The following is a 13,681-nucleotide window of genomic DNA, read 5'->3' as shown; positions in this document are numbered from 1 at the left end:
TTCGAGCCGATCTTCTCCATTGGTGTAGGTACCTTATTTCTATACGTAACCCCTATATCCCTCTTTTTGGTAGGAACAGTTTTGATCTTTTTCTTACAGGAGCCGTTCTGTAGTGTTCCGCCATGCTTACGTTTTAAGGTGGCAACCTGTGGTGCGATACGGCTACTGTCTTTTACTAATTCCTTGAGTGCTAATTGACTTTGGCATTGCCCCGGGTCTTCTATTGGGTATGCCATATACGAATCTACACTAGTGTCAATCCCACTGATATCTAAGATGGTTGAGAAGTCATGTTGGCTACTAGCTATATTGTTACTTTGGGTACTCTGATTGGGAGGATATTCAGGTGAAGGTACAGTGGCAATTTTCCCAAGTGAAGATCTTTTAAGAAATACATGTTCAAGGGATAGACGCTGTTCAGTTAATGCAATTTCTTTTTCCAATACAGTTACTGCTTTGGAGAAGAATGCATCAATTGTACCAATTACTCCTCCTCCTGGTACCCCAGTACCTACTTTATTCCCTTTAGAAGAAAGCATTGCCATGACTAACGGGCCTACAAGTATGCCAGCAAAATCAATCAGTGCTAACACTAATACGAATCAGTAAATGTGAACAAAAAAACTATTAAACATATATTAATAAGTCTTACTGATATAAAAACGTTAGGGGGTAGCCCAGTCCAGTCTCAGTCTGTCTCTGACGGGCTCAGACGGGCGCGCCCTTGGCCCGGACTTCGCCCGGCGCCCACCCGTGCGCGTCCCGCGATGCGGGGGCTGGCGCTGTGATTTATGCGCCCCTGGCGCAGTTTCCGGGCGCTAGTGCTGCTGGGACATGGAGTCCAGCAGGCCCGCATTCCACTCGGCGGCCGCTCCTGTGGCGTTGTGTGCGGCAGCGGGAGGCGAGCCTCTGTGTCAGTCAATGAAACAAAAGACGCAGGTAGGTTTCTTGAGGTCTCCTGAAGTCCATAAAAGATTTCCCCGCTCTGCCGGGGCTGACGCAGTGATTTATGCGCCCCTGGCGTGGTTTCCGGGCGCTAGTGCTGCTGGGACATGGAGTCCAGCAGGCCCGCGCTCCACTCGGTGGCTGCTCCTGTGGCGTTGTGTGCAGCAGCGGGAGGCGAGACTCTGTGTCAGTCAAGGAAGCAAAAGACGCAGGTAGGTTTCCTGAGGTCTCCTGAAGTCCGTAAAAGATTTTCATGCAACCACTAACCCTGTACTAAACTTGTATTGCGAAATATAACATGCATTGCAAAACAGTTAATAGTAAGAACGAAGCTTGCCTATGTGTATTATTTACTAGTAACTCGAGGGTGATTCTAAAATGCCCGCTAACCCAAAATCTTTAGTGCGCATGCGTCTGCTGCACCTATATATTATGACGTATCTTTCGCTTGGAGGGTACCTAACAAAATGGCTGCTTGAAACTCACATGCTTGCCACCTGCTTGCTGAAAAACTAAAACAAGCTATTCTATTAATGCTAATGCAGGGAGAATAATAATACTCAGAGAGGGGTGCTACGCAAGCGTCGGTAATGGAGAGGTTGTCTGTCCTGCCCTGATTCCTGTCCTAATTCCTGTCCTGAAACCTTTGTTCGCCAGACCTTTCCTGGAGGACCCTTTGCAATTCTTAGGCCTGGGAGTTGGTTTCCACACCATTCTTGGTAATTATAAATATATTTGTGTATGCACTTATGTGCTTTTTTCTCTTTCCTCTCCCTTTCATGTAGTATCATTGCAAAGTATAATGAATGCATTTGATAGATTATTTGAATCTTCCTTACTTTTAGAGACGGAGTTTGTGCTGTACTGTGTAAGTAGTTCACATGAATTTAATCTGAGATACATTTTAAAAATACATCCCAACTCTGTGATCATTTCCAATGTGTAAGTATATTGAAATCTTATATCATTTCACCATCAACTAGTTCAACTAATGGTCCATTGACCAGAGGAAAGAACTTTTTGATCAGTGAAAGATTAGTTAGGGGCCAGAGATAACTAATCTAGAGAATTACAAAAACATGACCCCAGCAGTTATTGCCAGTGTGTTGTGAATGAATTTACGGGCCCAGGTGAGTATGTGGTGTTAGATTATCTGTTGCTGGTAACCAGCTGGATCAGTTTTCTGGTAGCGCTAGGGATTTCTTGCAACTACTCCCACATTTCGAAGACAGAAGTAAGGCTGCCCTTGTGGTAATGCCTCGACAACCAGGACTGATTGGTGGAAAGTTACATCTACCCGATCCACCATCCCTCCAGCTGCACCTTCATCGAGGACGGAACAGAAAGAGACACTTTGGCATCCACTTCCACATTGTGAGTCCAATGAGGACTGTGTCCGCAGGGCACCCTTACACCATGCCAAATAGATCTGGTGGTCCTAGCTGCTGGCGTAACATCATCTATCACTGTGCAAGCAGTTAAGGAGACTTAGTGGAAGTTTACCTTACTTTGTTTTATTTTGTTTATTTCTCTCCCACAGGTTTGGACTTTATTGTCTGCTGTTTGAATAAAGTTTGGGAGGGATGCAATGAACTGGTGATCACTGTTCTAGTTACTGCCAGCACCAGCCACTCCCTGAGGGCTGGCTTACACTCACCGCACAGGCGTCACTGCACATGTGACCCTGGCAATAAAAGGGGCCGGGCGCACGTGCCCTGGGCCAGTTCTACATTATAACCAACTGTGTCCGTGTCAGTCAATATAGAGTGCATGAGGGCCTAGGGTCCAGCGCCAAACACTACAAGCAGCAGTTTACAAAATAAAGGCTGCAAGTGTAACCCGATATTATTTGCTTGTCAGCACCAATGCATTGGTCTGACTTTACTCATGCACTGGCGCTGAGCACAAGACCTGCGCCTCATGTTTTACTTTTGAGAATTCAAGCAATCATCAATTTCTATTTGGAATATGGAAGGCCAAAAAAAATGCTTGCAGAAGAGGACCGCTCCTTTCATCCTAAATAAAAATATCTCTGTACATTGAAAGGCAGAGGCAAACCCCAAGAATCAGAGCTGAAGAAGACGTGGGGGCACAGTTGAACTCTGCTTAAATCTCTGATTTATGGCCCCACTGGTGCCCTCCTGCCTGGTATACAGGTGTATGGAGACAGCAACCAGTTGTGCTTGGGACAGTCTGGACTGACATCACAGGCTGGCAAATTTGTCGAGAAAAGGACAATATTCACAGGCCTGTTTATGGAGGAAGCTTGGAGCACTAAATGAGCTCCTGAATTGTTAGTGATCTGGGTGCTACATTCCTCAGTCTGTAACCTGACCTGTAGCGGAACACTCACCCACCTGCAACACGAGCAGGAAAGAAAGAGAAAAATAGTCCCCCAGAACAAACATTTAAACAATCATAGCGATAAGGTACAGTACTGTGGCTGTACTCCGTGGGAGGAAACTAAACACAAAAAGGTGTGACAAAGAAGGATTCACCACTAGCAAGTAAGCATTTTTAAAGGACAATGTAATGAACGAGTACAAAGCCAATAGGCGAACTGTATGCTCACAGAGTGAATACAGCATGTTTCAAAGAGGCAGCGCAAGCGAAGTCTAGCCGGTACCTAATCAAAGAGACAGGGCAAGCGCTGTCTAGCCAAGAACTTAAAAAGAGTCCTGTCTTATCAGCAGTTAAAATAAATAATTTCAACAAGGAACAAAGTAAAGAAGAAAAGCTTCAGGAGTGGGAAAATAGATGAATAGGGAGGAGAGCCACTGAACAAGGAGCAGGGAACTGAGATGGAGGTAGGCAAACAAACTCCAAGCACACAGTATTGTGTCACAGACAATAGGTCTTCGATAACAGACCAAATTATGTGAAGGCAGACCTAAAAAGCAAACATCAGTAAGGAATCTTGTGAATTCTGACATCTGACATTTGTTTTTACAAACAGTATTAAGCCTAGAAAATAGGAACCATGCACGCTTTCAAAGCTGAATTAATTTTAATGCACAGTGCAGAACCCTCACATTAGAGAGAACATGGTTTATAGGACTCCCCCAATATTCTAAAATGTCGTAAACAGGTTGCTGATCTATTTGCAGGTTAATGAACCTCACTACAACAGGAGATTGTATTTATTTTTTGGGTTGACTAGCGAGACAAGGCAATGCCACAAGAAATGTCTAGCTAATATGAAAGATTGCAGCCTCATCCACATATTAGGTGCCCAAATCCATGAAACAGGTCCATGAAACAGGTCATGCCACACACCAACACTCAAGGCCTTCTTTAGGCATGGGTGACCTGGGCCCAGACCACCTACTTTCAGAGGTACACCCTACACTTGCATGGAAAACTAATTTCAATCATTCATTTTCTTTTGAGTTCATCAGTTCAGAGACGTTTCAAGGCATCGGCAAAGTCGGCACTGGCCCAGGGCCCCAGCCTTTCATGGGGACCCCTGACAGAGCCAGCTCTGTTCTGAGAGAGTCTTGTCCTAATGACCTTTAAACATTGGGAAAAAGATTTCTTTAAATACTGTTTTCTTTTAATTTATTTCAATGTGGGTGATGTGTGAGAGTCTATTACAGATATTTTGCAGAGAATTGTTGTGTTTATGTTTTATGCCACATCCTATAAAGATATTTTCATTTAGATCTAAACGGGACCTCACATATGAGAAATGGGAGCATGTATTTGCAGTAATATTAGTGAGCTGCTGCAATACTTAAAACACATATCGCTATTCCTGATTATCAGATATAAATACACTTAAAATTCGGATGAGTGGACCTGTGCACTCTCAGCAACCCAGCCAAAGTGGGCATGAAAGAACTGAAATAAGACCATAAATTCAAAGCTGTTCCGAACAAGGGTCCCCCAAAATATGTTTGGCCTAGGGCACCCTAAACTCTTAAGACATCCCTGCACCAGAGCTGTCCATTCTCTTCAGGTGCTGAATAAATGATCTTCTGTCCTTTATTTTTTGTCCTTTGCCCCTCCATCTCCTGTTTACCTGTTTACCCCCTCGCTAAATTCCACTAACGGATCTATGACAGAATTTCGACAGACAGAATTTCGACCTACAAAAATATCGGCGTAATTATATCGATAGCAAAAATATCGACACCCTATGTACAACATGGTAAGTACCAAAATATCGAAAAAATAATATCGATGTTAAAAATATCGTTGTTAAATATATCGATTTTTTAAAAATTTAAAATAACATAAAAAAATACTATAAATAATACATATTAATTACTTAAACATATTTAAATATATGTAATAATGTTAAAAAAAATAATAATACATATTTAATTAAAAAAAAAAAATTGTAAATCATATATAATATATAATTACTTAACAATAATTACTATTCCCACTCCAGTGGGTACAACAGTAGGGAAAACTATCCCTGAACCCTAAAAATACCCCTTTACCCAAAAACCTAAAACTGACCCTGAACGCTAAAAATACCCCTTTACCCAAAAACTGAAAACTGACCCTCAACCCAAAAAATACCCCTTTCCCCAAGAACTGAAAACTGACCCTGAACCCAAAAAATACCCCTTTACCCAAAAACTGAAAACTGACCCTGAACCCTAAAAATACCCCTTTACCCAAAAACTGAAAACTGACCCTGAGCCCTAAAAATACCCCTTTACCCAAACACTGAAAACTGACCCTGAACCCTAAAAATACCCCTTTACCCAAAAACTAAAAACTGACCCTGAACCCTAAAAATACCCCTTTACCCAAAAACTGAACACTGACCCTGAACCCCAAAAATACCCCTTTACCCAAAAACTGAAAACTGACCCTGAACCCTAAAAATACCCCTTTACCCAAAAACTGAAAACTGACCCTGAACCCTAAAAATACCCCTTTACCCAAAAACTGAAAACTGACCCTGAATCCTAAAAATACCCCTTTACCCCAAAAACCAAAACTGACCCAGAACCATAAAAATACCCATTTACCCAAAAACCCAAAACTGACCCTGAACCCTAAAAATACTCCTTTACCCAAAATTAATTAATATTACAATTAAATTACTTCCCACCCTATTCCCCTATAAACCCACAACCCGCTCCAGTAGTAAAACATATAATTTAGTTAAAAATATACATAAATTATCAATTAATTATTCTATTAATCAATTAAAATAATTCATTGCCAATTAATATTTCATAGCACAATAAATTAATCATTATAAAATAATTATTTCATTACAAATAAATTACTTCCCACCCTATTCCCCTATAAACCCACAACCCGCTCCAGTAGTAAAACATATAATTTACGTAAAAATATACATAAATTATCAATTAATTAATAAATTAATCAATTAAAATAATTCATTGTCAATTAATATTTAATTGCTAAATAAATTATTCATTAAAAAATAATTATTTAATTACAAATAAATTACTTCCCACCCTATTCCCCTAAAACCCACAACCCGCTCTGGTAGTAAAACATATTATTTACTTTTATATATTTTTTATTTATAAAAACATATTAAACACATATTATAACAGTTAATTTAAATACTTAACTAAAATTTCTAACACATATTAGTAAATCGAAATTAAATACATCGATATATATGCTATCGATATAAGTAATTTCGATATTACTTACCTTAGGGTCGATATTCTGGCCATCGATATTCTGGACATCGATATTCTGTCCCATCGATATTAGCAACTCGATATAAGTGTAAGTCGAAATAAAAAAATCGATATTTTGACTGTTTACCTCCACTAACACAGGATAAGATGTGGCATAAAGGCCAGACCTGCTGACTTTGAAACTGGGGGACCAGGTATCAGTCTCAGCAACAGCTCAACATCCTGTGATTCAGGGTAAAGCACTTCATCTCCACGTGCCTTAAAAAGTGACTGTTAGAAATGGGAGTCTTCTTTAGGGATGTGGCGTGCACCCTGTCCAAGTAGGAAACCTTCCTTAGAGTCAGGAGGCAATTACACACCTAAGATAACCCCTGTGTACCCCCTTGGTAGCTTAGCACAAGCAGTCAGTCTTATCTCAGAGGCAATCGGTAAAGTATTTGCAAAAAGTACACAGTAACACAGTAAAAACACTTCAAAATAGATACCACTTCAGTTTTGAAAAATAGCAAATATTTATCTAAACAAAGCATAACCAAAACGACAAAAATCCAACATACACAAGCAAAGATATGAATTCCTCAAAAATAAATATACAGTTCGTTGAATTTGATAGCGCCAATCGGGGCTATCACAGCGTTGTGACCAATAAATCCAACAGTTCAGTCCTACCTGGATGGAGTCGAGGGCGGGTATGGAGTCAGGGAAGACCCGCAAACAGTACCTTGGAAAGTGAAGAGGCTTTGAGGACCTTTTGGAGAATTGTGGTGGTGAGGCGTTGCGGTGTCGCGGGCATCGGTGCTGTAGGGTGGTGCAGAAGTCACTGAGTCATCGGAGTCAAGCGTATTGCAGATCAAACTCCGAGAGATCGAAGTCAGGAGCATTGACATCGGCAATGCTGGGTCTGCGGTGTCATGGGCGGTTTGGCATGCACTTCACGATGCAGTGTCCATGGCTTTGGTGCAGGCTGCTGTGTGGCATCGGTGAGGAGTGCTGGCTTTGGAGTTGATGACACTGTTGTCGGCAGACCGAGGCTGTCGTGTTGTTGAGGGCAGTTTGGTGAGGTGGTGACCACAGCTTTGGTGCAGACAAGGGAGTCAGCGAAGGTGCATAGGCAGCTGCATCGGTGAGGCCAGCGTTGCTGTGCTGTCGAAGTCGGTGCAAAGAGGAGGGGCCCACGCCCACAGTGCAAGCAGCAGCGTTACGTTCAACGAGATGCAACACAGTCGGTGAGACCAGGGCTGCAGTGTCATTGAGGTTGTGTTGCCCTCACTCAGCCCTCACATAATCTCCCTGCGTGTACAAAAATCATGTAATGTAATTGATACTCATGTAAAGCACTCCAATACCTTTGAGTTGAGTTTGCGCTATATAAAAAATGCAAAAAAATGAAACAGTAAGTGGCCCTGAACTCGCTGCCTCACTCATGTTAGAGGTTTCATGTATTTTGTAAAAGCAAAAGTGTGCACTGTGTTTAAGGTTTGTTAGAAAATCTTTGGCCAATTGCACTTATATTAATTCCAGTTTTATACCGCACTTAGAAATGGTTAGAGGGAATACCTTGAAGAGAGAGGTGAGGAAATGATAGGAGGAGCAAGAAGGGCTCACAGTTTAATTTTGCCCGGGCCACTATCGGAGCAAAGGCGGCCCTGCTTCCACAACAGTCCAGTAGACAAAGAAAAGGGAACCAATCTTTTCAGATCCAGGGTGATACCTCAAAGAAGTAGACATTTGTGATCCCAAATATGTCTAGTGTTAGAAGAAATTAACAACTCTGTGATGACATGGCCCATTTAAAACATAAGAAACAAGAGCTGGTAAGGCAGTGGAGTCCTTACAAACAAGTTCTCAGAGACAGACGTGCGCCCCCAAAACATCTAGTAAAACAACTAGGGGTGAATGGAAATCATGGAGTTTTACTTTGGGGAATTCTGCAAAGCTACCTAAAAGCTCTGAAAGATTCCTCAGAGTTCCGCAAGTTGTGGATTTCTGGTTTTTCCGTGGTGCTCAGACTGAATTTAAGCACCAGGAGCTTTTCTCGCACTGTAAAATCAGCACAAACAGCACCATGTGGCACATCAGAGGGCATTGCTTCTTTCTGCCCCAAGCGGCAACTTTTGCAAAATAAATCTCAACTTTCTCAACACGAGTGGTAGCGACTTGCTGCTACTGCCCGCTTTGGGAAATCTCTCAGAAAGGCGGTTTAGTGCAAATTGTTTCTCACTCGCACTCACCAACTTAACACTTGGAAGCTGCGCTCAAGAAAAATTCCACCCTACGGTGGTTGGCAGAGTTTTTGCTGAACACCACATTCTGCATGGAGTGGGCAAAACTGTGCGAACTTCACCGGGGGAGCTCTGCTAACCAGGCCCAGTGCGAGTGCTCTGATGAAAAATGTATATGATAATTAGTTATAATTACAATTGGCAATGACAGACCCCTATAAGTCCCTAGTATACAATAAGGCAAGGGGATTCAAATGACTTATACGTCCCTAGTATCTAATAGGGCAGAGGGGTTTAGAGACCCAGTGGATTTCCTGCACTGGAGTGTGCTCTACCGTGTTGCCGGCTGTCATTTTTAAAGGCAGCCCTGCTTTGCAGACAGTCTCTAAAGGTAATTTATATGCAAATTCGACTTTGGAATTAAAGGTATTTCCAAAGTTGTAATCTATCTTATTCTTACGTATAATTCCCCCCCTAAGGTCTCCTCTAGGTTTCCCAAGGGTGGGGTGCCATGTAAATATAAGAAGGGACATTATAAAAGATGTTTTATAATCGGTGGTGAGGGAAAAACTGCCAATTTTGTTTTCCCCATTGAAGAAATTAACTCCATAGGCTAAAATTGAGACGTGTTATTTAAGTATATATATTGCTAGAAAGGGGCTCAAAAATGTCCTTCAATGACTTACATAATTGCCAAAGACAAATCCAACAACTTGCAACTGTTGAATTTATCATAAACTGTACAGAAAAGAGGTTATAGAACTTTCTTTTCTGTGAGCCAAAAACCCTCCTTCAATCAAGCTCGTCTGATTGGTCAGCCTTAAGAGGCTTAGCCAAGCTACTTTGATGAGGTGATAAGTGAACTGCATAGAGCAGAGGTTATCTGATGTGGGGAATCTCTGTAGCTGGCAAGAGCAGGGCAGGTCGTGGGATGGGTAAATCAAACCGGGGTTCAAAGGGAGCAGGACTGTAAAAAATGCCAGCCAGGCCTACTCCCTCTTCCTGTATCCCCAGCCAGATGGCAGGTCCAGAAATGGAATTTGCTGGAGGTGGAGGGGAATTGAGCCACACTAGTGGGTTGGTTTAGCCAGCTTTTACTCCAAAGGAAAGAAAATCTCCATCTTGAATTTTAATGTGCAGTGCTTTGGGGGACAATAATATGCCACACTTTGGAGGGAGCTGACATGCTTCTGGGTGGCACCCTGCACCTTATTTGACATGGGTGGCCCCCTGCTTATCGCCCCAGATCATTGAATAAATATGTGAGTGCTGCATAGGAACTCAGATTTGCTGTCTGAAACTACAAGGAGAAGAAGGACTGAGCCACTGGAACCTTCATCTACACCACACAGGATTGCTCTCTAAATGACTGTTCCTGTTGCACACTTGGAACTACAAGCCTGAGGACTTTGCCTTGCTTCAAAAAGGACTAGGGAGTGGACTTCCTGAAAGAAACAGGTTAACATACCTTCCCTGCACCATCTCCCTTAAGACGTCCCCAGCCTGGAGTACGTCCAGTGGACGTTTAAGAATTTAGCCAAGTGCATTGTGGGAATTCTAGTTCTAAACTTCCAAGAACCATCTCAGAGTTTCTAGACCCTTGGATTTGTGTTTTGGACACTTCGAACCCCAAGAGGAAGATCAGGAAGAATTTCCAGAAGTTTGGAAAGGTTTGGAGCAAGTTTTGGAAAAAGCTCCATATTGGGACTGACCCAACGTCGAGAGTGAAGCCGACTGCTTTCAACCGCGACTGGGCAGGATTTCAGAATGGTCCAGCTAACAGCTCCGGTGCTCCAGACTTCCAGGATTTGCCTGCTGCCTCGCTGAGAAGCAATCTGACAAAGTTGGATTGTAATCGGCCTGCTGGAGGGGACTGCATGACATCGAGTCAACATCCTCCAGAAAAATTTCTAATTCCGAAGGTAAAAAGCATGACGATGTCCCAAGTTGGCCCTAAATGTTTTTAAGCACTAGAATGTGTTTGATCTTTAAAAATTCATATCTCCAATTGCCTATATTGGATGTTTGTCATTTTGCTGTCATTCTAAATATACAAATATTTTCTATTAATATAAATTGGTGTGGGACTTTTATTGTGTGTTGTGTCTTACCTAGTTAATGTATTGGTGTTTTTAAATGCTTTGTATACTTGTCCCCTGAGCTAAGCTTGCCTGCTCGCAGCCAGCTCCCAAGGGTTGATCCAGGGACTAAGTTGTTGATACCTTGACTGGACCTTATCTTGCGGTGGTGGCCTTATTTCTAGTGGTAGGCGCATACTTACCCCTACTAATAATCCACCGTCCAAGACTGAAAAATAGGCAGACATACCCGATGATATGGCAAGTATGTATTTTTGACAGCTTGTTCGAGTGGTGTTTTGGCCCAATTGACACCCAAAACAGTTAGTACATGTGTTTACCGCATATTCCAAGCTGACTTTTGAATCTCCACTAAATAAAGTTTATGTATCTTGTTTTTTATCACAGTTATGACATATTCGGAAAGTTGTGGTTTCTACGATGTGATAAAGAACTTGACCATTCTGACGGAACCACTGTTTCATGATGTGCGTCCCGTGAAAGACACAAGGGACACTACTGTAGTGACGCTGGATTTCACTTTGTACGCAATACTAGATCTGGTAAGATGGTGTCACTCATAATGCTATGGATTGGAAGTAGTGCTTAACATGTGGAGGTGTTTGCTGGTGGTGGACACTGGCACTAACATTTGGGAGTTGGAACTTATTTGTCATCATTAAACTTAGGCCTAGAAAGAGAAAGGAAGCAAGAGAGACCGAAGGATGGAGACTAAAAACTAAGCCAAACAAAGAAAGTACTGATAAAAAAGCAGGTGTGAGCTAAAGATACAGGAAGTGTAGGGTGGTGATAGAAAGAGACATCAGGCGGATATGTAAGATATTATACCAAACCAAAGTGGGACAAATAGCTCCAAGCAACTAAAGATGTGGATATAGTGAAGTGTTTGATTATAAAAACCCAGAAATATTCGCTGATAAGATGCACTGAGTAACATGTTGAAATGGTAGCGAGTCAAACATTGACACCATCTCACTCAATACCATATATACAAGTGAAATTAAACAAACTAGTATACAATCTATCAGTAATAGCCACTTCTCTGTATGGAAACAGCTTAAGCCACCTTTTCTACCCAGAAGGTGTAGCTAAGATCCCAATATGAACCAGAAAGAGAAAACTTATACATTTCAATAACCACCTGAAGTGTCCCAAGACCTTAAACAATGCCCATGAAGTGATGTCAAGATACTCTTTTCATGTACAGAATTACCACTCAGGATAGCTTAGACCAACGGTAAACACAACTGATTCCTCTCTCTAAAATGCTTACGAAAAGCATCCTGTATATGGCCAAACTGCTGGTTTACTGAGCTAAGAACACCCAGAATATTTGTGTTTGCCCTTGGCTCTAATAAAGACCTCAGATGATTATTTTCATTCTCAGTTAACTCGTGGACGGTCTTTCTGGCGTGTCCTCATTGCACCGACAGGAGAGGACACGCCAGAAAGACCGTCCACAAGGTTCGCGCTACACCATAGCGCCAGCATCGTCTGGATTCATTGACTGAAATCGACAAGATTCAAGTTTTCCAATAATAAGTTTTAGACATATTGTTAGAACCTGGGATGTCAGGTCACCTTGGGTAGCCTGTCCTAGGGGCAAGACCTACAATTCTAGAGGCACAGTGTGAAGGTTGCAGACCACCCAGCAGTAAATCCACGCAATACACTTAAAAAGGACACTACACCAATTGGTTAGGAAAATAAGTACTTGTTTATAAAAATAATATACTCTTTGTTCTCTTGGTTTTAGAATTTACAGTTCAATGTAATGCATTCTGTCAGGGAAAAACACCAGTACGTTTAGAAATGCCAAATAATGTCAAAAACATAGTACTCTTAAATTCTCATCACATTACATTTAAATGACTTATAATCAGTAACTCTATCCTCAGGGATGCTAACTTATTTCAGTATTTGTCATCAATTATACATTCAAACAATTCCCCAACATTGACCAGACCAGATTTAACTGCAATGAGGAGTTTTCAGTTTAATCAGAAGTTTAGTTAAAGACCAGCAATCTCCATGAGGAATTTATTCCTTCATTTATCCAGCAGGTTCCTTTGTGCTACTCCCCAACCTGTATTAAACAGGGTTGAAAACGACCAGTGCCTTAATTGCTTCACTGTAGGCGCTAGCGCCGCTTCCCCCTGCAATTCACCTCCTTACTTGAGAATAATCTGTTGCTGGGTCCTTCCTTCGCCAGTCGCTTGGTGGAATTCACCACCGATATGGCCAGGAAAAACGAGGGTGGTAAAGGCTCTCTCGCCTCACAAAGCTCCCCTGCTCCCCCCTCCTCACTCAGGCCAGCTCCTCTTGCTTGGCGCTTGAGTGGAAGGAAGGAACGATAACAAGATGCCCCCTCAGTTCCCCCTCTCTGCTCGGCCAGCTCCTCCGTGTGGCGCGCGAGCAGAGGGGAGAGGCGGGACACTCACTCTGGCTGCAGCGGTAGCCGGCGCTCCTCCTCAACGTTGACCGGCGGGGGCTGCTACTCCCGCTGACATGCGCGGAGACGCCCGCGTTGGTACCGCCTCTCACGGCGGCCGCTCCCAGGAAGGACACTACTCGCACGGGCCTGCTCGGTCCTAGGCCCCTCCTGTGGGGATTGCTACAACGACTGGGGCATGCGCGAAGGCGCCTTTAAGCAGTGTCTCGCCCTCACTTTCCAGGTTAATCAGAGCGCTGCAGGCAATGCGTCAGGAGCGTGGAAGGCGCCCCCGGGGTCCCGCTCACAAAGGGAAGCCCCGCAAGGCTTCTCAGGCTCAGT

At 42.8% G+C, this 13,681-nt stretch overlaps 1 protein-coding gene across 1 annotated transcript in view; it reads left to right on the top strand.

Moving 5' to 3' along the window:
• Nucleotides 1-13,681, top strand: part of LOC147674141 (5-hydroxytryptamine receptor 3A-like) — an 874,588-nt gene that overhangs the window by 231,383 nt on the left and 629,524 nt on the right. Inside the window, exon 2 of the mRNA XM_086946471.1 lies at nucleotides 11,296-11,450. Within this exon, the coding sequence (XP_086802597.1) occupies nucleotides 11,296-11,450 (155 nt within the window). The remainder of the gene's footprint in view (nucleotides 1-11,295; nucleotides 11,451-13,681) is intronic.

Source organism: Lissotriton vulgaris, chromosome 12, assembly GCF_964263255.1.
Source record: "Lissotriton vulgaris chromosome 12, aLisVul1.2, whole genome shotgun sequence".
Lineage (NCBI taxonomy): Eukaryota > Metazoa > Chordata > Amphibia > Caudata > Salamandridae > Lissotriton > Lissotriton vulgaris.
This window is presented reverse-complemented; position numbering and strand designations above follow the sequence as displayed.